At 55.8% G+C, this 26952-nt stretch overlaps 1 protein-coding gene across 2 annotated transcripts; it reads left to right on the forward strand.

Moving 5' to 3' along the window:
- The first annotated feature begins 118 nt into the window (after positions 1–118).
- TNKS1BP1 (tankyrase 1 binding protein 1) lies at positions 119–26839 on the forward strand. Of its 2 annotated transcripts, none has more exons than XM_021676379.2 (12): positions 119–246; positions 3140–3298; positions 4364–4997; positions 7164–7233; positions 12033–13394; positions 15378–17539; positions 23660–24026; positions 24260–24410; positions 24541–24677; positions 25439–25596; positions 25877–25949; positions 26394–26839. In XM_021676379.2, exons 2-11 carry the CDS (start codon positions 3205–3207, stop codon positions 25935–25937), a joined length of 5196 nt encoding a protein of 1731 aa, XP_021532054.2. In that variant the 5' UTR covers positions 119–246; positions 3140–3204; the 3' UTR covers positions 25938–25949; positions 26394–26839. The 2 variants fall into 2 exon arrangements, with proteins under 2 accessions (XP_021532054.2, XP_012331889.2); XM_012476466.2 differs by lacking the exon at positions 119–246 and adding an exon at positions 2726–2852.
- Positions 26840–26952: the final 113 nt, after the last annotated feature.

The raw sequence follows: 26952 nt of genomic DNA on the forward strand, positions 1-26952 counted from the left end.
GTGGGACGAATTCTGCACGGGTTTCCCACTCCCGGGTTCCACCGGCTCATGCATATTCATGAAGCGCTTTGGGGGCGTGGTCCTGGGCGGAGCTAGGGGTGGGGCCCCGCCGGGGCTCGCAGTGGCTTCGTCCCGCGGTGACGGCGGCGGCGGCGGTAGCGGCGGCGGCGGCGGCGGCGGCGGAGGCGGTGGCGGAGACTGGCGTCGGGGCGCCGAGCCGAGCGGAGACGGATCCCGGGCAAACGCGTGAGTGCGCGGGGGCGGGAGGGCGAAGGAGGAGGCGGGGTCCGGGATGGGGCGGGGGAGGGGCATGGAAGGAGTGGGCGCTTTCCAGCCGGGACCTCAGGTTGAGGTGGTGGGGGGGGGTCACTAGGAAAGTTTGCAGGGGTCAGGGGCGCTGGGGACGCTGGAGGACAGGGGAAAGCTGGCGCGTGTGCGCGGGGGTGGAGGGCGCATGGTCTGGAGCTCGTGCTGGCGGAGCCAGAAGAAAGGGGGGAGGGGGCGAGGGCTTGGGGCGGGGCCGGGGGCGGGCAGATCCGCTGGAGGGACCCCTGCCCCCCCTTCCCCCGGGTCGCGCTAGCCCCCTCCCCCGGCTCCTTCGGCACGCCCTCAGCCACCCCAGTCCGCCCCCACCTGATCGACGTCCACAGCCTACCGTCTGTTCGCCGGCTGCTTCACAGCCCGCGCACGGGTCCTCCGCTTCTGCCGACACCGCCGCCCCCCCTCCTCCATCCTCTTCTCCTCCTCTTCGGCTGCCGCCGTCCCTTCTGTGTCCAGCGCTCCCCACTGGGCCCCTCCAGACAGCCCATTGCCCGGGGCTGTTCCATCTTCCTGTTGGCCCTCCCTCTTCCAGCAGTTTACGTGCTGTCCCTGCCGACCTCTCTAGCCTCGGATCCGGCTGGAGATCCTGGGGTCCATAGGGGCGACCCCACCTGCGCCGAGTCCCCTCCGGGGCTGGAGCTGCCCAGCCCTTCTGGAGGCCTTTGCTGCCAGGGGTCAGCTCCTCTTTACCCCTCTCCCTTCTACTCCCTGCTATCTTGGGGGTGGGGAGTGCTCAGAGCCCCTGTGATTTTGCAGCTTCTGGCCACAGCCTTGGTGGCCTTGGTCACCTGGCTGGGGCCTCTGAGTTGCTGTGGCCACCTCCGCACCTGGGGACTCTGAGCCCGCCTTCATTGCTGGAGCCCCTCATATCGCAGAGGGCCCCATCAGAACCCCAGGTGAAAGGATTGTTTTGGTTCTGAGCCAATTCATTTCGACCTCCAACCACCCACACTGTGTCCCTAGTAATAATTCAAGGACAAGGAAACAATCTTTAATTTTATGTTTTCTATCATATGCCCCTCCCCCCACCACACTTGGCCTGGCTCTGCACCGTTATTCACCCACTCACAGTGGGCAGTCCTCCGTGGTGGCTGACTGACCAGTGGGTTGGCAGTACAGGTTTCTCTACCTTCTTCCTACCCTCTCCCATCTTTGAAACACCTGGGGCAGGGTCCACGTTAGGGGAGGGGAGTTGGATTTTGCAGATTGAGCACTGGGGGGTCCCTTTTAAGGGTTTGGTGCTGTCTTCCCAGACCAGCTGGAGTGGGTGCCTTTAAGTGAGGCAGTGTCCCTTGCAGCTTGGAGAGGGTTGGGTTGTCCTCAGGGATCTGCATACGAGGGGAGGGAAACTCCCCCTTTGCATGAGAGGTGCAGGGCCCTATCCCCCAGGCTCTCCATGTTTTTGTGGGTGGGAGGGTGCTTCAGGAGCCAGGATGGGACTTGAGGAGGTGGTAGAATATCTGAACAGGTGGCAGGACTGGGGCCTGGGGAAGTGAAGGAATGGTCTGGGAATGCTGGTAGCCTGGGGTCAGATAGGAGGAGGAGGTGGTTATCAGGGATGTTAGCTCATTGGTGACACTGATTGGAGTCACAGTCATTATGGCCAGCACTGATTGAACCCTTATTATGGGCTAGGCATTGTGCTAGGCAGTTTTTATGTACTATCTCACTTAAGCCTCCTCAGGGTCTCAATAATCCCATTTTTCAGGTAGAGAAACTGAGGCTTAGAGAAGTCACATGGCTAGAAAGTGATAGACTCCCCCAGCATTGAATCTTGGTATATCAGACCCTGAAGCTCATGTGACAGGCTTATTGAAGGGGTACCCATTTGGCTTGTACCCCAGGGCTGTGCCACTTGGTTTAATCTCTTCTGTCCCCCTCAAAACTCCTTCAGACCAACCCTAGGCTGGTGAGTGAAGCCCACATAACACCTATTTATAGGCTGTGGCTGTTCCACCCAGCCTGTCTTGGAAGGTGGAACCCCAGGGAATTTTCCCCCAGGTCACTCCACCCCCCGGATGTTCTCAAGCCCCATCCCGTTCTCCCAGCCCAGGCTTGGGCCGGCTCCTCCTTCCTCTCGGCGAGGCTTTGGAAATCCAGTGGGAGGCCATTGCTATGGCAACAGGACTAGGCCCTGGCTTTACCTCATCAAATTCCAAGCTGAAGCCAAGCGATTGAGAAATTAAAGAAAAAAATATATTCCAGATGTTTACTTTTTATTCCTTATTTTTCCGTGTTTGGATGAGACAGCTCTGAGGGAGGGGAGAGTGGGGCAGGGATGTGGAAGGAGAACCGGGAGAGAGGGGGGAGAAGGAACCACTCCCAGCTGCAGGCAGGAGGGAGAGAGGGAAGGAGGGTGAGCGGGAAGGGGGAGGCAGGCACTGGGGCGGAGCCCCAGGTTGGGGAGGAGCAGGTTTTTCCCGTCTCCCGTGAGGTGATTCACAGAGACTTCTTACTTTGCAGCTCTCTAGCTCTGCCTTGAGTAGACACCTCCAGCGGGGCTGCCCTACCCAAGGGGCACTCTGGGGACTGTAAGTGGGGTGTCTTGGAGAGTTTGTCAGAGGAGGGAGCAGTGAGTGACTCCCTGAAGCTCTAGGACTTTGGGGTTAGGAGATAAGAATTGGGGAGGATCTGGGAAGAGTTGAGGGTATGGCTGCTGGGAACCTCCCTGGACCTCTTCCTACCCCGCCCCCCCGCCACTCCCAAGTTCCCTCTTCCTGTCCCACACTCTGCCTCTGCTAGAAATAGGAGACTTCCCTCTGCTAAACCTACTGGCAACTCCCAACAACTCTTTTTTCCTTCTCTTCTCTCTTCCTAGGTCTCCAGCCACCCCAGCTCATACCTCTCTGCCTCCCAGCTCTCAAGCAGAGTCTGCCGCATGTGATGAAAGTGTCTACTCTCAGGGAAAGCTCAGCCATGGCTTCCCCACTGCCCCGGGAGATGGAGGAGGAGCTGGTGCCTGCTGGCTCTGAGCCAGGTACCAATGGGTGCAGGGTGGAGCTGGGCAGTTGGGAGGGGTGGGAAAGGCAGAGGCTGCACCGGCTTTCTGTCTTGGGGGGTGGTTGAGTGATGATTCTGTTGAGATGGGAGGGAAGGAGTAGCAAGGCAGTACAGGATGAATTTGAAAGGTTCTCAGCTTCTCTTGAGACTCTTCAGAACTGTTTGGGATCATAAATCTCCAGCAGATGTAAGAGCAGACAGGGACCTTTGAGATGATGTGGAGCAAGCCATGCTTTGCGGAGGGGGAAACTGAGGCCCACAGGGGAAAATGGAGTGCACAAGTGGAAGTTTGAACCCAGACCTCCAGGCTTCTTGTGTAGACTCTTCTATTTAGCTGAATGTGTAGGGGGTATGGGATTCTATCAGGACAATTGTGGACGTAGGTACTTCCAAGGTCTTTTATTTGGCATTGGAATAGAAGGTAGGTTTCGGGTCCTGGTTTTTTTTTCTTCCCATAGCAGATTTACTTTTGTTTGACTTAGGTCAATAGTAAGTTTGCATTCCCAGTCACACACCGGATGACAATGGGGAGGTGGCCTGTGGCTGGGGGAGGAGGCAACCTGGAGGCAGGGTAGAGAAGCTCAGCTAAGGTGGAAAGTTTACTACTGATGATAGAGAAGAGTGTCGCGTAAGGTGGAAAAACTAGATTGGGAATATGGAGAGCTGACGGCTTGCTGTGGGCAGGCAGGCATTTGTTTATTGGCTCATTTGCTCATTCATTCATTCAATTGTTTGATTATGACTTATGCTAGTTACAAAATACAGTACAGGAAGAAATCAGGTGCCAGGTGGGTCGTTAAGTAGCTTTAGCTTAAAAAGAGAATTGGCTAAAACATTTTAGGGGTTTGAAGAAGGGAGAAGATGCTTCTGGGATGTGTGTAGAAAATCAAGGAAGGCTTCCTGGAAGAGGTGGCATATGACTTGTGCCTGGAAAGATGTGAATATTCTTAAATTGGAGGGTGGGAGATGAGGTGGAACAGGAAACAAAGAAGTTTTTCCTGGTTCTTCTGACAGTTCCCCACCAACCCTTTCCTTTTGGTAGGTGACACTCGGGCCAAACCCCCTGTCAAGCCCAAACCCCGGGCCCTGCCTGCCAAGCCGGCCCTGCCTGCCAAACCCAGCCTGCTGGTGCCTGTTGGGCCTCGGCCTCCCCGAGGTCCCCTGGCTGAGTTACCTTCTGCCAGAAAGATGAACATGCTGGCAGGACCCCAGCCCTATGGTGGTAGCAAGCGCCCCCTGCCCTTTGCACCAAGGCCTGCGGTCGAGGCCTCCACTGGAGGAGAAGCCACCCAAGAGACTGGGAAAGAGGAGGCTGGAAAAGAGGAGCCACCCCCTTTGACACCCCCAGCCCGATGTGCCGCCCCAGGGGGCGTACGGAAGGCCCCTGCCCCTTTCCGCCCAGCCTCAGAGCGCTTCGCGGCCACCACGGTGGAAGAGATCCTGGCCAAGATGGAGCAGCCTCGGAAGGAGGTCCCAGCCAGCCCTGACCGCCTGTGGGGCTCCCGTCTCACCTTTAACCATGATGGCAGCTCGCGGTATGGCCCCAGGACCTATGGCACAACCACTGCTCCCAGGGATGAGGATGGCAGCACCCTCTCGAGGAGATGGTCCCAGGAGGGGCCAGTAAAGTCTCCAGCAGCGTGCCAGGAAGAGCACAGCAAGACCCCTGAGGAGAGGTGAAGGGTGGGAGGTTGTATGTTTTGTGGCAGCCTGGAGGTCAGGTGGGGTGGGATAGGGTGGGGGCTGGGGACCAAGTGCGTGGCCCCATATAAGGTTGTGACTTTTACCTGTAGGTTAGTTGTGTGCTGTGTGTACAGGCAGATCCCAATCTATGTCACAAATCATTCCCCAGCAGATGGTGTTACCATTACTGTATGCTTTTTAAGTTGTAGTTTTCTTTACAGAGTTGATACAGGTTTATGTTAGAGAGTTCAAATGTACAGTATAAGAGTTTAATAGACAATAGACTTTTTTTTTTTTTGAGATGGGGTTTTGCTCTTGTCACCCAGGCTGGAGTGCAGTGGTGTGATCCCGGCTCACTGCAACTTCTGCCTCCCAGGTTCAAGCGATTCTCCTGCCTCAGCCTTCCAAGTAGCTGGGATCACAGGCATGCACTACCACACCCAGCTAATAATTTTTTTTTTTTTTAGGTGACAGAGTCTTGCTCTGTCGCCAGGCTGGAGTGCAGTGGCATGATCTCAGCTCACTGCAACCTCCACCTCCTGGGTTCATGTGATTCCCCTGCCTCAGCCTCCCAAGTAGCTGGGACTACAGGTGCATACCACCATGCCCGGCTAATTTTTTGGATTTTAGTGGAGACGGGGTTTCACCACGTTGGCCAGGATGGTCTCAATCTCTTGATCTTGTGGTCTGCCTGCCTCAGCCTCCCAAACTGCTGGGATTACAGGCATGAGCCACCATTCCTGGCCAATTTTTAGTACTTTTAGTAGAGATGGGGTTTCACCCTGTTGGCCAGGCTGGTCTTGAACTCCTGACCTCAGGTGACCTGCCTGCCTCAGCCTCCCAGAGTGCTGGGATTACAGGTGTGAGCCACTACACCTGGCCAGGAAGTTTATTTTTGGTTTCTATATACTGAGAGCTGGGCACCACACTTTGCCTCATTGGCATCCTGGTTGTTTGAGGGAGTATTAGGTCCATTGTAGAGACGAGGAAACTGAGGCTCAAAAGTGACTTCCGTAGTCTCAGCAAGTTAAGGTGCAGAGATGGACGTCTGTTTGATTCCAAAGCCTGTGCTCTTAACTGTTAGCTCTTACAGTGGGCAGAGCAGTGTGCCAGTCCTGGGGTGGGGCTGCGTGTATCAGGATGAGTAGGGCACAGCTTCTGCCTGTGAGGTGGAATCTGATGGGAGAGATAAGACAGGAACACATCTTGATGCCAGGCCAGCTAGTGTCTGCACAGAGATTTTGACTGGTTGGAGACATTTGCATATGATACGCTTCTCCAGAGTGACCATTGGTGTAAAGCAAGGCTGGCCAGGAGGTGCTTCTTGGGGTGGTAGGCACGGGACTTGGGAGGAAGAGCTAAGGCATCTCAGAAGCCATCAGCTGCACAGAGACCGTCCTGAGCGCTGGGAGAGCTAGCTTGAGGCATGGCTGGCTTCCTGGGCCTTTTTCTGCTCTGCCGGGCTCCGAGGCTCCCTTTCTCCTCCTCCTGCTATGAAGGGAAGGGCTGCTGTGGTCTGGGCTAAGCCAGATGCTGAGGGGCCCTGCCCTGCCCTGCCTTCTGGCCTTGCCCTTCTCTCACCTGACAGTGTCTGGAGCCTTGGCCCCGGAGCTAGTTCCTCTGCCTGTTCCAGGTCAGGGTGCTGTGAGGTCACACTCTTGCCCAGGCTGGGTTCCACCCGCCATCTTCCTTCCCTCCGCCACTCCAAGCAGGGCTTTCCAACCCTGGAAAATCACTCTTTCCTCTTCCCCTCACCCCCCTGCAATTCTTCAAGAAGTATTGGCAGGGCAGCGGGACCAGCTGCACTCTTCCTGGCTAGAGGAGAACTTTAACTCCTTATGGGTTAAGGGAAAGAGGAGTTATCTTTTCAGGAACTGTTGAGAGGTCTGGGGATACAGGATGCTTTTCTGAAAAGAGCTGGGGAATTTAACCCTTCATGCTCAGGTAGGGAATAGGCACTGCCTTCTGGGGCACTTGCTGTATGGAAAATGGACAGATTCTGTGTCCGTAATGGTTCCAGGCAGGGCTCAAGAGTAAATGGCTAGGAGCGTTTCACCTTTGAGTGCTGCTAAAGTTACATTGGGAGACTCTCTCACCTTCTCCATTCCATGAAAGACTCCAACTTTCCGTGTCTCTATTCCTGTCCTTGTCCCTCACAGGAGCCCCCCTTCCGACCTGGCCTTCAACGGGGACCTGGCTAAGGCAACCAGCTCGGAGCTACCCACTGATGTGAGTTATCCTCCCGTTATGAATCCGAATTACGTATCGTATTTTAGGGCTGGAAGGGTCATCTGAGATCGTCTTTTCTACTCTCCTCGTAGTGCAGATGGGGAAACTGAGGCCCATGGAGAGAGTGACTCACTGGAGGGCTGGCCCTGGGATTTTTCGACTCCCAGGCCAGTGCTCTTGATCACCAAAGTGGCTAAGTGTGGTTCAGGCCATGAGGCCATTCCTTATAAACAGTAATGATAATATCCGCAGCAACTGCCACTGCTTAAGTCCCTACTATGTACTGGGCCTGTCCCAGGAGTGTTAACTGAGTCAATCCTTTTGATAACTCTGCCTAGTAGACCCCCTGTTAGTCCCACGTGAGAGAGGAGAGCGCCTGTGCCTCCCAAAGGGTAAGTAACTTCAGCTGAGGCAGGAGCTGCTGTCTGCCCCCTCCCGCCTCTGTGCTTTCCCTGGCTGGGCTGACTTTTGTGGGTTCAGAAGAGGGGTGAGTTCTTTTGCTGAGAGTTTCCCATTACACTCCCATTCTCGGAGATGCTCAGCCTGCTTTCTTGAGTGAATGAGGCACAGGATGGCCCTTTTTGCTCATACAGCCCTTGCTAGCCAGAGACTGTCCCAGCTGCCCTGTGATGGAGACCTGACGTGATTCATTTGTCCATCCAGCAAGCAGTGAGTGAGGGCCTGTTAGGAGCTGGGCGCTGGGGATAACTGAAGGCAGAGAGTGCAGACACAAGCGTAGTCAGGGAAGGAGGTGCTGTGAAGGGCAGATGCTGAGCTGGGTGCATGTCTGGGAGCAGCATTCTTTTTTTTTTTTTTTTCCGAGATGAAGTGTCACTCTGTCACACAGGATGGAGTACAGTGGCGCGATCTCAGCTCATTTCAACCTCCACCTCCCAGGTTCAAGCAGCGATTCTCCTGTCTCAGCCTCCCCAGTAGCTGGGACAACAGGCGCCCACCACCACACCCGGCTAATTTTTTTTTTGTATTTTTAGTAGACACGGGGTTTCTTCATATTGGCCTGGCTGGTCTTGAACTCCTGACCTTGTGATCCGCCTGCCTCGGCCTCCCAAAGTGCTGGGATTACAGGCGTGAGCCCCTGCGCCCGGCTGGGGAGCAGCATTCTTGGTAGAGGGCACAGCAGGATGTCTACCTCGAAGTGAGAGAGGAGGTGGGTGGTAGTGAGAACCGATGGGTGGTGGGGTGGATTGTGCCAAGTCTCGAAGGCCACTATAAAGACTTTGGCTTGAGTGAGGGGAACAGGCCATTTGAAGGTTTTGCAGGAGAGGCATAGTATGCTGCTGTCTTAGTTGTAAAGAGTCGCCTGGTGCGTTGGATTAAGAATCAGTTGCAGGGAGGTGCTATTGGAATGGTCTAGGTGAGAGATGATGACAGCTTGGACCCTGGAGGTGGCCTCCAGTGGAGATGGGGAGAAGTGGTTGGTTCTGGATAGAATTTGAAGGCATGGTGGAAAGGACTTACAGATAGATTGAGGGGAGAGAGAGAGAGAATGAGAGAAAGCACAGAATCAAGGGTGACTCCAAGGCTTTTGGCCTGAGCAATCAAAAGGATGAGTTTATGGTTACCGAGATGGGGACTTGTAAGGGTGAAGCAGGATCGGGGGAGATGGGAGGAGTTTGCTTGTGGATTTGTTGCATTCAAGATGGCTTTCCGACACCCGTGTGGAATCATCAAGCAGGTGGTTGGGTAGTCGAGTCTGCCCTTCAAGGGAAGTGAACCAATTGGAGAGGAACACTTGAGAACTGTCAGAGTAGGGATGGGTGTTAAGACTGGCTGAGATTACCAGGAGTGGGGAGGGTACAGGAAGGAGGGCCCTGAGGCAGAGCCAAGGAGACTGGGAGGATAGTGAGGGAGTCCACCAAGTGGAGACAGCCTCCAGGACTGGGGGAGGGCGCCATCAGCTGTCAGATGCCATTGACAGGTCAAGTAAGGTGAGCACAGAGAATTGGATTCAGCTCCAGGGAGGTCATCTGCGACCTTGACCGAGAGTAGTTAGGTGGCAGGGTAAAGGAGAGAGCCTGTTTGGAGTGGGTTCAGGAGAGAAGGGGACAAGAGGAACCACAGATATTCGTAGTGAATGTAGACAGGGCTTTCAAGAAAATGGGTGGGAGCTAGCGAGAGGTGTCGGGTCAAGAGTGGTTTTTTGAAGACAGAAGAAATTAGAGCAGTTTGTGTGCTGATGGAAATGATCCAGTAGAGAGAGGAAAAAAAAAATCAATGATGCAGGAGAGAGAGGAGGGATTGGACTGAGCCCTGAGCGAGGACAGCGCCTGCTAGCAGAAGGGGAGGCAGAGTGCTTGGGCTTCCATGCAGGAAGTGGGCGGTGTGCCGGTGCGGGTTGTCGGGTGGGAAAGGGTTCTCTGCTGGTGGCCTCTGTGTTCCCAGGGAACAGGAAGCAAGGCCATCAGCTGAGAGAGGATTGGGGGAGGTGCCAGAGGTTTGATGGGAGAAGATGCTAAACTGTTGCCTGGGAGAGTCCTGGAGTGAATGGGAAGGGGAGTGCCCTGGGATTCTGGGCAGCTCTAGGGCCAGCTCAAGGTCAGTGTTGAATCTGAAGGGAGACCAGCCATCACAGTTGTGTGTTTTTCTCCAGCCACATGCAGCTGCTCAGGTGTGAGGCTAGGACTGGCCCAGCTGTCTTGGAGAGCTGTGTTTAAAACAGGTTAGACAGTGTGATGAAGCAGATGGGGGAGTTGAGCGTTGGTTAAAAAGTGACTTTAGCTGGGCACGGTGGCTCACGCCTGTAATCCCAGCACGTTGGGAGGCCGAGGCAGGTGGATCACGAGGTCAGGAGTTCGAGACCAGCCTGACCACATGGTGAAACCCTGTGTCTACTAAAAATAGAAAAATTAGTCAGGTGTGGTGGTGTGTGCCTGTTGTCCCAGATACTCAGGAGTCTGAGACAGGAGAATCGCTTGAACGCAAGAGGTGGAGGTTGCAGTGAGCCAAGATCATGCCACTGCACTCCAGCCTGGGTGACAGAGTGAGACTCTGTCTCAAAAAAAATAAGTGACTTTAATGATGATAAGAAGAGAGGTGAGGGTATGAGGGGAGCGTGGGGACAATAAGAAAGAATTAGTGTTAAGGGACTGTGCTACCAGAGGGATAAAAATGAGGGCATTGGGGAAATAGAGTGAGCTGGACAGATAGGCAGTGGGGGTGGGTGAGCGGGGTATTCGGGATTGAGATGATGCAGGGGTGCAGCCACTGGTAAGGATGAGGTCTAGAGTATGACCTTGAGAGGATGGGTCGCACAGTCACTGGGGAAGAGGAAGGCAACGAACCAGAGGCTGGAAGGGTCGCATCTGGCTATGGAGGTCACTGTAAGCTGTCACAGCAATGCTGGAGAGGGTTGCAGTGATCCAGCAGTTACGGTTTTCAAGGAATGATGGGTGTGTAGGATCGATAAGAAGGAATTGTGGGTGCTGTAGTTCAAGGGCACAAGCTTTGAAATTAGAACGCTGTAGAGTGGAGTGAGTATGGAGAGAACGGAAGGGACCTTGAGCAGCAAGCAGGACCCGTTATTTTGCTCAACCTAGCGGGAGAAGCAGCTGCATGGGAGAGGGCAGCCAGGGAAGCGTGACCTCTGCAGAGGGCAAAGGTCAGGTGGAGCCAGACTCGCTTCATTGTTGGGGACAGGTGGAGTGCCAGGTGCTTGGTGCCTCGTTTGCCCCCTTCTTCTCTCTACGTCCTCCCCATTCTCTGCCTGCATCATCCCACGAATCCTGTGCTGAGGGCCAGTGCACACATTTTCCTAACCCTCACCTCACTGGGAGATGGGCATGGTTGCCATCAGCCCTAATTTACAGATGGGGAAGCTGAGGCTCAGAAAGACCAAGAGTCCACCATACTTGAGGGAGGGCACATCCTTTAAGAGGCAGTGCTGACCGGGCACGGTGGCTTACACCTGTAATCCCAGCACTTTGAGAGGCTGAGGCAGGTGGATCACCTGAGGTCGGGAATTCGAGACCAGCCTGACCAACATGGAGAAACTCTGTCTCTACTAAAAATACAAAAAGTTAGACCGGCATGGTGGCCCATGCCTGTAATCCCAGCTACTTGGGAGGCTAAGGCAGGAGAATTTCTTGAACCTGGGAGATGGAGGTTGCAGTGAGCCGAGATCGTGCCATTGCACTGCAGCCTGGGCAACAAGAGTGAAACTCCCTCTCAAAAAAAAAAAAAAACCAGCACTGTGACTGCTCAGGCTAGGTGCTGTCAGGTTCCCCAGTGCCTTTTGCTTGGGTCTCATGGCCTTCCTGCCTCCTTGGCACCTCTGAAGTGGCACGAGGAGTGCCCTGCATGCCCTAACCCCTCCTGCGAGCAGCTCTGTGGCTGTACTGCACCTCGAGTTCTGCTCTGAGGCAAAACCCTCTCTCCCCTCCCTAATCCCACCTGCTGAGATGCCTCAAGAGTCAGATTCCCAGTTTTCCTTTTCCCTTTATAAAGCAAGTATTCTGGACCCCAAACTGGGGCCTCTGAGGAGATCCTCAGATGAGCTTTGGGTTGAGCAGGTGAGGGGTTCAAACAAGAAATGTCAGGAATTATGCTTTGTGAATAAGGCGAGGTGCATTCTGAGGGAGCAGGTCTAAGGGAGGCTCTGTGAGAAGCCCTGCCTCAAGTCCTCTGTGGGGCCTCTCCCAGCTGCCCTGAGAGGACCCCCTGGGGTTCCAGTTTCCTCCTCCCAGCCTGTGAGAAGCTGACCTGGGGTCTTTGTGGGGTTGGAGGGGACCCTCCCCACCCCACTGAGAGGTGAGTGATGGCTCTTGATCTTTCTTTTGCAGATTTCCAAGCCCTGGATTGCCTCAAGTCCAGCTCCCTCCTCCGAGAATGGAGGCTCTGCCAGCCCAGGCCGCCCCCTGGAAGCCTCAGGCCCAAGCCCTGGCTCTCCACGTCTTCACTCACCTGATAAGAGTTCTCCCTGCCACTCACAGCTTCTGGAAGCCCAGAGTCCTGAAGCTTCCCAGGCTTCTCCCTGCCCCGCTGGGACTCCATCAGCTCCAAGTGCAGTCCTGCCTGACAAAGGCTCCCACCACACCCCCAGCCCGGAGCTCCCAGCTGAAGGGGTCCCAGAGGCCCCCAGACCCAGCAACCCTCCCCCTGAGGTCTCGGAGCCCCACAGTCTGGAGCAGCCCCCTGCCACCTCGTCCCGGCCCCTGATCGAGGTGGGTGAGTTGCTGGATCTCACTCGGACGTTTCCATCTGGCGGGGAGGAGGAGGCCGAGGGTGACACACTCCTCCGCCCCACCAGCCTGGTTCAGCGCCGATTCTCCGAAGGTGTGCTCCAGTCACCCAATCAGGACCAGGAGAAGCTGGGGGGCTCGCTGGCTGCCCTGCCCCAAGGCCAGGGAAGCCAGTTGGCCCTGGATCATCCCTTTGGAGCAGAGTCCAACTGGAGTTTGTCACAGTCCTTCGAATGGACCTTCCCCACGCGGCCCTCGGGTCTGGGCGTGTGGCGGCTGGACTCCCCGCCTCCCTCTCCCATCACTGAAGCCAGTGAGGCCGCCGAGGCTGCTGAGGCTGGCAACTTGGCCATGTCCAGCAGGGAAGAAGGAGTGTTTCAGCAGGGGCAAGGCTCCGGGTCAACTCCAAGTGGATCAGGAAGGCCTAGTTCCTGGGTGCAGGGGGATGATCCAAGCATGTCCCTTACCCAAAAGGGAGATGGGGAGAGTCAGCCTCAATTCCCACCTGTTCCCCTTGAGCCCCTACCTGCAGTTGAGGGCATGCCTGGATTACCTTTGCAGCAGGCAGAGGAGAGGTGTGAGTTGCAGGAGCCCTTGGCTGGACAGGAGTCCCCTCTCCCCCTGGCTACCAGGGAGGCAGCCCTGCCCATCCTGGAGCCGGTCCTGGGGCAGGAGCAGCCAGCACTGCCTGACCAGCCCTGTGTTCTCTTTGCTGATGCCCCTGAGCCTGGGCAGGCCCTGCCTGTCGAGGAGGAGGCCGTGACCCTAGCCCTGGCCGAAACCACTGAACCCAGGACAGAGGCTCAAGACTCCTGTAGGGTGTCCCCCGAGCCTGCAGGGCCTGAAAGCAGCTCCCGCTGGCTAGATGACCTCCTGGCTTCACCACCACCCAGTGGTGGTGGTACGCGGCGGGGAGCTGGAGTTGAGCTGAAGGACGCACAGTCCCCAAGTACCTGCTCCGAGGTGAGGATGGGCATAGGGAGAGTGGGGCTTCTGGGGACAGAGGCCAGGGCTTGGGTGGGCTTCATTCTTTGAACATGGATTTTACGTGTCAAGAGCTTGGGCTGTGGTAGCGAGCAAGGCAGCTGTGGACCTGCAGATCGTAGCTCCGCGGAGCCACACGGGACGGTGTGTGGGATTTCGTGTGAGGCTCTATCCTAGCTCCAGCATCCGCTAGCTGGTCTTGGGAAGAATGTACCTTAACTGCTAAGCTTCAGAGTCCTTTCATGATAGCATTGGCCTCTTAGAGTTAAATTGTGGGTAAGTGAGAGGTGAGCTCTCGGTATGGTATGTGGCACGTGCTGAGTATTCAGTCTCATTATGGGAATGTTATTCAAGGCAAAATAGTGTAGCCGTTTAGAACGTGGGCTCCTGAGTTCGTCTCCTGGCTCTACTGTTCCTTTGTCCAGGTGTGACCTTGAAAGAGCGACTTTTCTGCCCTCTGCCTCAGTTTCCACATCTGTAAACTGTGGATCACAAGATGAGGTCTACCTCTGAGGGTGTTGGCAAGGGTTCAATGAGTTGTAATGTCTAAAGTGCTAAGAATAGCCCTTGGCTCATCCTAAGTGCTTAATAAGTGTTGGCTTTTACAAACGTTATTAACATTGAGCTCCAGACCTGCTTTGTAGACGGGCAGCTGGGGCTTAGAGGAGGTGAGCCTTGTGCAGTTACCCAGCAAGTTGGTGGCTGGGCCTGGGCCAGTACTGTTTCCCTGCCTGATGCCCTTTCTCCTACCAGGCTGCCTCTGAATTTAAGGGCCGGGGCCAGGTGGCTTTTGAAATTTATTTCTCAGGCCAAGCCTGGGCTGGAAGGGGCGAGGCTGCAGGAAAGGAGGAGCCTGGGCTGGAAGGGGCGGAGCTGCAGGGGGCCTCTAGGGGCTGGGGGGCGGAGAGGAGGAGGAGCAGGAAGGGGTTAAACTGACTCCTGCAGTAGGTGTGTCTGTCCCGGGATGTGGGTGACTCAACTGGCTCCTGGGCGGGGCTGCCCGATCTGCAGCTGCTCCGGAGGGAGCAGGGCCAGGGTGAGGGAGAGCCAGCGCCAGAGCCGTCAGACAGGTCCTAGCTCGGGGAGCAGCCCAGCCCTGTCCCTGCGCCTGGCTGGCCGCACCCAGCAGCCCCAAGGCGGGCGGGGGGTGGGGGGCCATGGCCCAGCCTAGGGATGGGGAGGCCAGCATGTCTATCCTGGAGCGGCTGCTGGCCAACGCAGCGCTGCGGGATGAGGCTGGCCGGCTCCGAAGCCCTGAGCCCAGGACTCTCCCGCCCACGAGGGTGAGTCAGGGAGAGTGAGGTGGGGGGTGGGGTGCAAAAAGCCCAGGCTGGGATTTTCCCCTGTGCCACAGGCTGTCTGTCCTGTCTTTCCTGAGCCAGGGTGAGTGCTGAGAAGTCTTCCTGGGGAGGACTGGGCAGACAGCACTTTGGTTGGGAAGAAGGGCCTGGGTACTTACAGGAGGACGGGGTCGGATGGGGCGGGGGAGAGGACGGGCTGGAAAAGCTCTCATTGGTGTTGGAAACTTGCTTTGCAAGGGAGGTCACAGAGGCTTTGAATCTTGACCTCTCCTAATCGAAAGGAAAGCAACCTCCCCGCCATTCCTGTGTGAAGACCACTCCTCTCCTGGCTGTTAGCCAAGTATTGCCCAAGGGTTGTAAACATGACCATGGGACCATCGATTGAGTGCCCACTGCATGCCAGGTACTGTGCCGAGTGCTTGGTCTAAATGATCTCATTTAATCCTCTCACACCAGCCCCATGCAGAAGGAATTATCCTCATTTAAGGATGAGGCCACTGAGGCCCAGAGTGGTTAAGTGATTTGCTCAAGGTCACACAGCTTTTTGTTGCCAGGGTGGGGCTTTCAGGCACTAGGCATTGTGGACTCTGCTGGTTGACCCCCCCACACCCCAGCTGAATCTAACCATTGTTTCTTTGTTTTTTTTGGTTGGTATTCCCAGGGACTCCTTGGCTGGTCCCAGAAAGATCTGCAAAGTGAATTTGGGATCACAGGAGACCCACAGCCCAGCAGTTTCAGTCCTTCCAGCTGGTGTCAAGGTGCTTCTCAGGACTATGGCCTTGGGGGTGCAAGCCCTAGAGGAGACCCAGGCCTCGGAGATGGGGACTGGACCAGCAAGTATGGGCAAGGAGCTGGGGAAGGGAGGACCAGGGAGTGGGCCAGCCGGTGTGGCATCGGCCAGGAGGAGACGGAGGCCAGCAGCAGCCAAGACCAGAGTGAAATGACTGCTCCAGGGGGCCTCACAGCCCAGGACCGGGTAGTGGGAAAGCCAGCCCAGCTTGGCACGCAGCGGAGCCAGGAGGCAGATGTTTTGGACTGGGAGTTCGGGAAGAGGGATTCCCAGGGCACCTATTCCAGCCGGGATGCGGAACGCCAGGACCAGGAATTCGGGAAGAGAGATTCACTGGGTGCTTACAGTAGTCGAGATGTAAGCCTTGGGGACTGGGAATTTGGGAAGAGAGATTCTCTGGGTGCTTATGCCAACCAAGATGCCAACGAGCAGGTCCGGGATTTGGGGAAGAGGGACCACCATGGCAGATACGGCAGCCTGGATGCTGATGAGCAAGACTGGGCGTTTGAGAAAAGAGATGTGTCCCTCGGCACCTATGGCAGCCGGGGTGCGGAGCCACAGGAACAGGAGTTTGGGAAGAGCGCTTGGATAAGGGACTACAGCAGCGGTGGCAGCTCGAGGACCCTTGACAGCCAGGACAGAGGCTTTGGAACGAGACCCCTGAGCTCTGGGTTCAGCCCTGAGGAAGCCCAGCAACAGGATGAGGAATTTGAGAAGAAGATTCCAAGTGTGGAAGACAGCCTTGGAGAGGGCAGCGGGGATGCTGGCCGGCCAGGAGAGAGAGAATCAGGGGGCCTGTTCAGTCCTAGCACTGCCCACATGCCGGACGGAGCACTCGGGCAGAGAGACCAGAGCAGCTGGCAAAACAGTGATGCCAGCCAGGAGGTGGGAGGGCAGCAGGAGAGGCAGCAGGCAGGGGCTCTGGGTCCTGTCAGCGCTGACCTGGAAGATGGGGAAGTGGGGAAGCGAGGCTGGGCCGGTGAGTTCAGCCTTAGTGTTGGCCCCCAGCGAGAGGCAGCGTTTAGCCCAGGGCAGCAGGACTGGAGCCGGGATTTCTGCATCGAGACCAGTGAGAGGAGCTATCAGTTCGGCATCATTGGTAATGATAGAGTGAGTGGTGCTGGCCTGAGCCCTTCCAGCAAGCCGGGAGGTGGTCACTTTGTGCCTCCTGGGAAGACCACAGCTGGCTCCGTGGACTGGACTGACCAGCTGGGTCTCAGGAACTTGGAAGTGTCCAGCTGTGTGGTTTCCGGGGGTTTGAGCGAGGCCGGGGAGAATGCCGTGGGACGGATGGGCTGGTCAGGCGGCCTGGGCTTGAGAGACATGAACCTGACCAGCTGTTTGGAAAGTGGAGGGTCTGAAGAGCCCGGGGAAGTCAGAGTTGGGGAGAAGGACTGGACTTCTGATGGTCATGTGAAGGGCAGAGATTTGGCTGAGGTCGGTGAGGGAGGAGGCCACAGCCAGGCCAGAGAGAGTGGCGTGGGGGAGACCGACTGGTCAGGGGTGGAGGCCGGAGAGTTCCTGAAATCAAGAGAGCGTGGCGTTGGACAGGCAGACTGGACACCTGACCTGGGGCTGAGAAACATGGCCCCAGGGGCAGTCTGCAGTCCCACAGAGCCCAAAGAGCTTGGGGTGGGCCAGATGGACTGGGGGAACAATCTGGGCCTGAGGGACGTGGAGGTGTCCTGTGACCCAGAGTCTGGAGGTTCTCAGGGGCTACGGGGGTGTGGAGTAGGGCAGATGGACTGGACCCAGGACTTGACGCCCCGGAATGTGGAGCTCTTTGGGGCTCCGACTGAAGCCAGGGAGCATGGGGTTGGTGGGGTCGGCCACTGCCCAGAGCCAGGCCTGCGGAACAATGGCAGCTTGTCCCCTGGCCTGGAGGCCAGAGACCCCTTGGAGGCCAGGGAGCTGGGGGTTGGTGAGACAAGTGGGCCAGAGACCCTGGGTGAAGATGACCCCTCGTGCTCCTTGGAGACACACCCTGCAGACCCTGGAATGGAGATGGGAGAAGCCCTCAGCTTTGGAGCCAGGTAAGCAACGCAGCCTCATCCCAGTGTGGGAGGGAACATGTGGGCTGTCCAAGAAACTGGAGCCTTTCTGAGGAGGGAAGGAACAGTTTTTCCTGAGAACTTTTAGTATTTGGATACTGAAGACATTTTGGACTGAGAGTTTTAAAAAATTGAAATAATGACACATCCAGGTGAATTCCTTTTTTGAAGGATGACTAATGTGTTACTAAGGTATCACTCATTTGCAACCCATGTTTTGAGCTTCCTTGGTGATTGGGAGTTTTGACTGTGCTGGGGGAGATGGTACATGTCATAGCTTGGATGTTTCTGGTAGGTTCTACCCTTGTACACAGTAGCTGTTTCCCAGGCCTCTCAGCTCAGAAGCCACAGGTGGTTTCATAGGTGTAGGGCAGAGAATTCTGTGTTTTCTTGGCCGGGGCCACCGCAGCCGGGAGTGGAGTGGACAGTGGCACCCACGAGTTCTCAAAGAGGTTTGGGACTTGGTGCTTCTTGCCTGCCCTGTCATGAAGCCTGGAAGAGCAAGTTTAGGAACTTGAAGGGTATATTGGGACCTGGCCCCATGACCTTGGCCTCTATGTGCAAAGTTGCTGACAGAGAACTTGACAAAGGTTTTACAAGCCAACCACAGTCTGTTTCGTGGATGTTTTACGACCAGCTGAGATGATTTTGCAGCTGAGAAAGGTGCTAAAAAGGCAGTGCTTCTGTTTTGTTAACATTTCCATCCATTGAGATTTGCTTTGATTCCCTTTAGTGAGCAGAAAATGTTACCTTTTCCAGACCCACAGTGGGAGCTTCTCCCTGGGTATGTGGGGAAGGCAAGGGAAGTGTGGAACAGGGGCTTTTGTAAGTGGAAGGAGCTGGTAGTGGGAGGAGAGGACCAGGAAGGAGCTGGAGAGCATCATGGTGGTCTTGGGGAGTCAGGAGAGGCATTTGGGTTGGAGGAGAAGGAGGGAGAGAGGACCCAGGGAGCTGCCCAGGGGGATTTGAGGAAGGGGACCTTCCTGACGACTCAGGCTGTTGACAGGGTGGCCACGGAGCCCAGGGAACCACTGATGCTGCGTCCAGGACTGCGGGGAAGAAGAAGAGGACTAGGGAGTTGGGAGGCCCTGGTGGTCCTGGGCAGGTTGCTAGGCTCTTAGCCTCAGTTTCTCAGGGTTTGACTCAGGAAGTGCAGAGTTACAGCTCTAACGTTCCTGGTGCAGGGGAGAGTCGAGGCTTGGCGTGGTTGTACCTGATTTCTCTTCCTGGGACTCATAGAACCCACGCCCCATGCTTAGCCACACATCTTACCTCATTGATCTTCACAGCTGCTCTGTGAAGCAGGAAAGCGATTTTTATCCTGTCCGTTAGTGGGTGGAAAGGTGGTGTGACCCCTTAAGGAAGGGCAAAGAGTCAGCTGTACCTCTTTCTCACTTGATTATGTTAATTGCTTTCAGGTGTGGCTGCTGTGGGACCCCCCCCCCACCCCCACCCCACAGCTCTCTGCCTTTCCCTTCTGAATGGGGTGGCTCTTGAGAAGTGGAAAGTGATCATCTCTGTTCCCTTTGTTTAGGATGGAGGGAGGTGGGGCAGGGATTGTGCGGGGACTAGGTTAGGGGAAGTGGGGGAGGGTAGCGTCAGATAAGCTGGGAAGCACTGGGCTTTCTGAGCTTTGGTCTCATCAGGCCTTTAAAGCACCCAGGCTTTTGTGATTTTGTTACGGATTTTGTTACTGCCAGTCTCATTGTATGCAACAGAAAGCGCCGAAAGGAGACAGTTGCTTTAGAGAGGAGTTCGAGGGGCTTGTTTGAATTTGGTGCTTTCGGGCAGCCTTTTCTAAAATGTGTCCTAAAGAATACCAGTCTGTGAATATGTTTGGAAAATGCTGGGTACTCTATGGCTGTTCAGAAGACTTAGTCTGTATATTAGCGTATATTAGTATCTTAAAGACAAGTAACAAATGCAGTGTTTGCCAAACTAATTTGGCTAATATCCAAGAACCTATTGTTTTGAGCAGGGAAATTCTGATGTAGGGAAATTCTACACTATAAGCACTTTCTCTCTCCCTTTTTTTTTTTTTGAGACAGAGTTTCAGTCTATCACCCAGGCTGGAGTGCAATGGCGTGATCTCGGCTCACTGCAACCTCTGCTTCCTGAGTTCAAATGATTCTCCTGTCTTAGCCTCCCTAGTAGCTGGGATTACAGGTGCACATCACCACACCTGGCTAATTTTTGTATTTTTAGTTGAGACAGGATTTCACCATGTTGGCCAGGCTGGTCTCGAACTCCTGACCTCATGATCCACCCAGCTCGGCCTCCCAAAATGCTGGGATTACAGGTGTGAGCCACCACGCCTGGCCCACTATGGGCACTTTCTCTTCAAAAGAAAATTTTGGGGGTTCCTTTTTTTTTTTTTCTGGACTGAGTCTCACTCCGTCACTAGGCGTCAGGCTGGGGTGCAGTGGCGCGACCTCGGCTCACCGCAACCTCCGCCTCCCGGGTTCAAGCAGTTCTCCTGCCTAAGGCTCCCGAGTAGCTGGGACTACAGGCGTGCGCCACCACGCCTAGCTAATTTTTTTGTATTTTTAGTAGAGACGGGGTTTCACCATGTTGGCCAGGATGGTCTTGATCTCTTGACCTCGTGATTCGCCCGCCTTGGCCTCCCAAAGTGCTGGGATTACAGGCGTGAGCCACCGCGACCGGCCTGGGGGGTTCCCTTTGTAACGAGAAGTCCTTGAGACTAGCTCAGAGGGGTCTGGCTTTGGGTCCCTCTGCCAGGCTTGCATTCTGATTCTGTCACCACCTCTGTGACCTTGGGCAAGTTTGTTCTCTTCTGTGGGCCTCTGATTCCTCGTCTGTAAGTTGGGAGTAACTTACACCTAGTACTCATGGGGTTTTGTTAATAAGTCCTCACAAAAAGTAGGGACACTGAGACCCAGAGAGGCAGCGTGATGTGCACAGGTTCCCACGGCTGGTGGCTGTGGGTTCTTCTTGTCACCTTGGGCCCAAGCCTTGCAGTCTTCTCTGGGTGCCCTTCTTGTCTCTCTGGGGTCAAGGCCAGCTGCTGTTCCTCTAGACACATCTTTCCAGCTCCACCGCTCCCTCATTTCAGGTCTCAGAACACTGGGATATTCACGTTTTGCAGTTCCAGCGCCACGTCTGCCTCTGCAGCCGTGCTGGAGGGTGGGGTGGGATACAGTCCTTGCCCTCTAGGTACTCTGAAGTTTAGACCATGTGAAGAGTGTAGATGGGACAAGATGAGGCACATCCTCTCTGGCCAGGGACCTGTGTTGAGGGTGATAATGACTATCCTAATAATTTGTTGTATTTGGCAAGTGCTAACTGTGTGTTAGGCACATATTTCTGCCAACAAACCAGAATGGTTTATGTACTTTTATCATCCCCATTTTACAGATAAAGAAACTGAGGTTCAGAGTGGAACAAGTAAGTTGCGTTCAAAGCCACAGGCATAGGAGGAGACAGAGCCTAGCTATGTCCTGGAGTGGCGGGACTCAGCCCCCGTGTTCCTAACTACCCACTTCCTGCTTCATGCCGGGAGGGGCTCAGCTTGTATGTGATCTGGATGCTTAGGAGTAGGAAAGCTTCTCCTAAGATGAGGTGAAGGGTGAGTGGGATTTAGTCCGGCGGGGTGGGCGTAACTGCGCTTGTCAAGTGCTAACTATATGCTAGGCGCATATTTCTGATTCAAAAGAGCCCGTGACTGCACTTTCACGGGCTCTTCCCATTCGCCACTCTCCGCTCCTCAAGGCCACCCCCAGAGCCCACTGACCTCTGCCCGAGTGGCTTGGGCCAGCTGTCGCTTTAAGAGTGGATCTTTTGGAGTTTTGCTCTTGTTGCTCGGGCTGGAGTGCAATGGCGCGATCTCAGCTCACTGCAACCTCCACTTCCCGGGTTCAAGCGATTCCCCTGCCTCAGCCTCCCAAGTAGCTGGGGTTATAGGCGCCTGCCACCACACCCAGGTGGGAGGCCTGGCTAATTTTTGTATTTTTAGTAGAGACAGGGTTTCACCATGTTGGTCAGGCTGGTCTGGAACTCCTGACCTCAGGTAATCTGTCTGCCTTGGCCTCCCAAAGTGTTGGGATTACAGGTGTGAGCCACTGTGCCCGGCGGAATGGCTCTTTTTAGCTACATGGGCTTTTTACATCTCTTTAGCTTGTGGGGCCTGCCCTGAGCCATCTTTTGCCCCACCCCAGGGAGAGGCTTTGGGTGGGGTACCGTTGCTGCCCCCTCCCTCTGAAGCCTTCCTGACTTTAAGCTGGCTGTCAGGGTGAGCTGGCTCTGGCCCCCAGCCAGGGCTGCTCCCAATTCTGCTGCCTTGCTGTACTTCTGCTGCCGCCACTGCCTCCTTCCCCCACGTCTCTCCCCAGACCGCTTTAATTTCCATCTGTCAGCAGCTCGTGGAAGGACAGACTGCCACTCATGCGCTCTCTCCCTGCCCCCTCTTCCTGCTTGGTATTGACCCACCTGCCTCACTCTCCTCCTGCTTTAATCCCATTGGGAACCTGGGGCCTGGCTTCCAGGCATTGTCCTGCCAGCATTTCCCACACCTCTGTGCGTGGTGTGAGTATGGTGTGGGGCAGGGGGCACGCATGTGTGTGTGTGTGTGTGTGTATGTGTGTGTGTGTGTGTTGGGTGCGGCTCTGTGCCGTGCCGGTAGACATGGTGGGTGCAAGGTGCATCTCGGGGAGTGACAGTGCACACGCTGTCTGCCTGAGTGTGTGTGATGAGTGTGAGTGTGTCACTCATTTTGGGGAGTGGCAGCTGGACAGGATGGGAAGGATGAGTTAGCGAGAGAGTGTGTGGTATGCTTGTGCTGTGTTTGTTTTTTGTTTTTAGATGGGGTCTTGCTATGTTGCCCAAGGCTGGTCTTGAACTCCTGGGCTCACACGATCCTCCCGCCTTGACCTCCTAAGTAGCTGGGATTACAGGCGTGAGCCTCACGCCTGGCTGTGCTGTGTTTTGAGGAAGCAGCAGACAGAAGACGCATGTGCTGCATACAGGTCCAAGGTGACCCAGTCCCTCGTTTACTTGGCAAACATTTGCTTAGTCCAGCTTGTAGCCAGGCTCTGGGTTGGGTGCTGGGGGCATAAAGGCAGAAAGGGCCCCGTTTTTGCCCTTGAGGAGCTCACAGACAGACTGTGGGGACAAAGAACCACAGGACGGAAGCAGGGGCTGGCATGGGTTGGAGCCCAGGGCTTGTAGCACTGAGGCGGCCATGGTGGCTGGGAAGGGGCAGGGCAGCTTCGGAAGAGGAATTGAACTGAAGGGACAGTACCACAAGGGACAGTGGGCTGCGGGGAGCTTTCCAGAAGATGGAGTGGCTCGTGCAAAGCCAGCAGCACGTGAGGGCCGGGTGTGTTCTGATGGTCCCTGGTTGCTCTGTGAGCCTAGGGAGTGAAGAGGCATGACATCAGGGCTGAAGACATGAGTCCAGAGAGGCAGGTGGGCCAGTGCCTGGCTCACCCCGAGGAGCGCCCAAGCAGGTGGCCCTGGAGGATAGTGGCTGCTCCTTCTGGGGCACATACTGACCAGGACTGTTCTTTTTTTTTATTATTATTTTTGAGACAGAGTCTGGCTCTGTTGCCCAGACTGGAGTGCAGTGGTGCGATCTTGGCTTACTGCAACCTCCAGCCTCAGCCTCCTGAGTAGCTGGGATTACAGGCGTTTGCCACCATGCCGCCCAGCTAACTTTTGTATTTTTAGTAGAGATGGGGTTTCACCCTGTTGGCCTTGGCCAGGCTGGTCTCGAACTCCCAGCCTCAAGTGATCCTCGTGCTTCGGCCTCCCAAAGTGCTGGGACAGACGTGAGCCACCGTACCCGGCTAGATTCTTCTTTCATCCATGTAGCAACTCTGTGCAGTTAGAGGAGCCTGAACTGCTTCCAGGGAGGGGCTCACCCAAGATCTTGGGATTTGAACCTGCCAGACCGGCCCAGCTCTTCCTCTGTGTGCCGTGTTGCTCAAGGCCCTGACCAAGTCTTTCCTAAAGGAGTCTGGGAAAAGCATGGGAAGGAGGGAGAGAGAGAGGTTGGGAGTTAGGGGAAGGAGCTCGTGAAGTAGGCTTCAGGGCAGGGAGAGGGGACTTCACGGGGATCTCATTCTCTTTCTGTCTCCTCTGCAGTCCTGGCAGGTGCCCGGCCCGCTCCCCACCCTCCAGCTCCCAGGGCCTGCTGGAGGAGATGCTGGCAACCAGCAGCTCCAGAGCGGTGGGGCAGAGGGAGTCAGCGGGCTCAGGCCTTGGGGGCCCGTTGGTGGAGGAAGGAGCCGCGTCAGGTGCTGCCCAGGAGGAGGTGCTGGAGCCTGGCAGGGACTCTCCACCGTCCTGGAGGACCCAGCCTGATGGCGAGGCCAGCCAGACAGAAGATGTGGACAGCACCTGGGGCTTTTCAGCGGCCAGGCAGAGCGATCAGGGGCCAGCACAGGCTTCTCGGCGACCCTCCCAAGGCCCTCCTCCCAGATCCCCCAGTCAGGACTTCTCCTTCATTGAGGTCAGTGGAGGGTGAGCCCAAGACAGTGGGTGGGTGAGTGTGATGAAGCCAGAGCCCCGTTCCTGGTGCGTCCCTAGGCAGTCCCAGTCCAGGAGGCAGAAGGCGGGTTGTAGGTGCGTCACGTGAACGTGAGGCTCTGGCTGCGGGAGGGGTCAGCTCCTCCTCAGCTGCTGTGGAGGGGATCCTATGGTATGGGGCAGCAATGGCAGTGGTGTCACCATTGCCCCAAGCAGGACACCGAGATCCTCGACAGTGCCATGTATCGGAGCCGTGCCAACTTGGGGCGCAAGCGTGGGCACCGGGCCCCGGCCATTCGGCCTGGGGGTACCTTGGGCCTGTCGGAGGCAGCAGATTCAGACGCGCGCCTGTTCCAGGACTCTACGGGTAGGGCTGATGGATTATTTGATGATGTCTCTTGATGTCTGGGGCGTTAGGCCCGGCTTGTGCAGGATCTGCAGGGTGGGGGTGTCTGGGTGTGCTGCCTTTTCTGAGCCCCTTCCCTGGGCCTTTGCAGAGCCACGGACATCTCGGGTGCCATCTTCAGATGAAGAGGTAGTGGAGGAACCTCAGAGCCGCCGGACACGGATGTCCTTGGGCACCAAGGGGCTGAAAGTCAACCTGTTTCCTGGCCTGAGCCCGTCAGCCCTGAAGGTACCATCTGATCATTAAGCAAACATGTCCAGCCATCTGGCCAGGTGGCCGCCTTGCATGCTGCCTTTCTTCTCTCCATCCATCAATTCATTCCCCTGGTCCCCCTCTCCCATTCCTCCTCTTATTCTGGTCCCCATTAAGGGCTCCAGAAGATCCCTTTGCGCCCTGCTGGGCGCTGTGCTGTGTGCTATGTGGGATGGAAAGAACAAGACGTATTCTTGTCCTGAAACCTCGGGCAGTGGGAGATGTGATGCCCGTAATTAGCTTGGATGAGGGAAGGTTATGTGTCCCTGAGGAGAGGCGCAGGTAGGGGCTGGGCCTGTTCAGAGAAACAGGAGTCATTTCCTAACAGCAGGGTGGAGGGGAAGGGGAAGGGGAAGGGAGGGTGGATTGGGGAAGGCCTCTTGTAAGTGTGTCATCTTGGCCTGAGGCAGGCACAGGAGTTGGCTCCTGGAGCTGGGCGGTGGGGTCGCACTGCAGCAGAGGGAACAGGGGTGGGAAGTCAACACTGGCTTTGTCCCACCCAGTTTGTTTGAATTCAATCCTGCCGTATCTTTTTGAGGACAGAAAGGTGTGCAAGGCTTAGCTCAGTTCTGGGGAGGTGCATCTCAAAGTGACTTCCCATCCTTTGGGGTAAAAGGACCGCAGAGGGTTCTCTGCCTGATTCTGAGGACTACATGCTCTTGAGATAAGCTCTCACTGTCTGAGAGTCCTACTGCCTGTCTCTCTTATATCTGTCTGCATCTGGACTTGTTTCTCAGGCCAAGCTGCGCCCCCGGAATCGATCAGCTGAAGAAGGGGAGCCGGCAGAGAGCAAATCGAGCCAGAAGGAGTCCGTGGTCCAGCGCTCCAAGTCCTGCAAGGTCCCAGGGCTGGGGAAGCCCCTCACCTTACCTCCCAAGCCAGAGAAGTCCTCAGGGTAGGTGACCTGAGCTCTGGGCACCCACTGACCTCACTGTATTACTCTGAAAAGGGAATCTCCCACTTCACAGAAGAGGAAGACTGAGGCTCTAGGAGGAGGCTCAGTTGCACATGCCCCAGATGAACTGTATGAAGTTGATGTCAGAATTCGGGTCCCCGCAGCCAGGCTCCAGGCTGCCTCTTCTGGTTGCAGGGTGGTTTCTGTCCCTATCATGTCTCCTCGTTTTGTTCAGTTTCCCCAAAGTTTGCATTGTGGACCTTTGCCCTCTGCCTCCTAGGTCAGAAGGATCGTCGCCCAACTGGCTGCAAGCCCTAAAGCTGAAGAAGAAGAAGGTCTGAGAAGTGACTGAGGTGAGGGCAGGTTCCTGGGCTTGGATCCAGTCTGAGTAGGGCCTGCCCTGGAGAGTTGGGAGGCCTCATACCCCTTCTGTCCCTTAGCTCCCACCCCTTTCTGTGCGAGGTTAGAAACAGCAGGGGAAGCCAAGCTCCAGAGACTTGGTAGGCCCTTGGCTGCTCTAGATTTTGTCCACAGGGAGGTCAGGGTGTTGTCTGGCCTGGTATGGAAGAGGAGAAGGTCTGCCATCCTGGCCTGCCTCCCTGGGCTCAGGGACAGTCCCCAATGCCTCCTGGCTGGATGGATAGTGGTCAGCCAGCCCTTCTGGTCTGGGACCCTGTGGGCACTTACCAGGCTCCATGACCAGGCTCAGCTGGGAGAACCAGGATGGGTGTCGGGGAGAGGAAGCTAAGCCTCCACAGTGTCCTTCCCTGACGTCTTTTCCTCCCTTCCTATTGCAGGTTCTTCCCATCTGGCAGTCTCAGGCAGTGCCCATTCCTGTGGGGTCCCTGGGTGAGGAGACGGCTGGAGCCCCACCATGCCCCAGGCTGTAGCCTCTGTCCCCCTCCACCTCTGAGGAGCGTCTGGGGAGGCACATTTATGCACTTTGTATCACCTTCCCAACTTCCCCACACCTTCCCTTCCAGCTGGATTTCATCACTAGTGGTTGAAGGTTCTGTCCCTCCCTCTCCTTCTTCCGTCTTCCTCTCTGCTTCCTCCTCCAGCCTCCCTTGGGTTTTCTTTTGATACCAATTTATAGCATTTTTTATAAAAGCCTTTGATTTTTATAATGGGTGGAACTATACCCCTGCCCCACCCCAGGTCTCCCTCTGCCCCACCAGGTACCCCACAGAGACCAATGACATTTTGCCACTTGAAACAATAAATAAAGTTTTTTGGGAATTGGTACTGTCCAGGTGGTGAGGTGTGGTCATGGCTGCCCATCCCCTCTTCCGAGGCTGTAGTTGGAAAATGCTGGTTCCCATTCTTCCCCACCAGGGCTCACTCTGACATTGGATG

This window comes from Aotus nancymaae, unplaced genomic scaffold (assembly GCF_030222135.1).
Source record: "Aotus nancymaae isolate 86718 unplaced genomic scaffold, 86718_ANA_hifiasm-v0.15.2.pri h1tg000059l, whole genome shotgun sequence".
Classification (NCBI taxonomy): Eukaryota; Metazoa; Chordata; class Mammalia; order Primates; family Aotidae; genus Aotus; species Aotus nancymaae.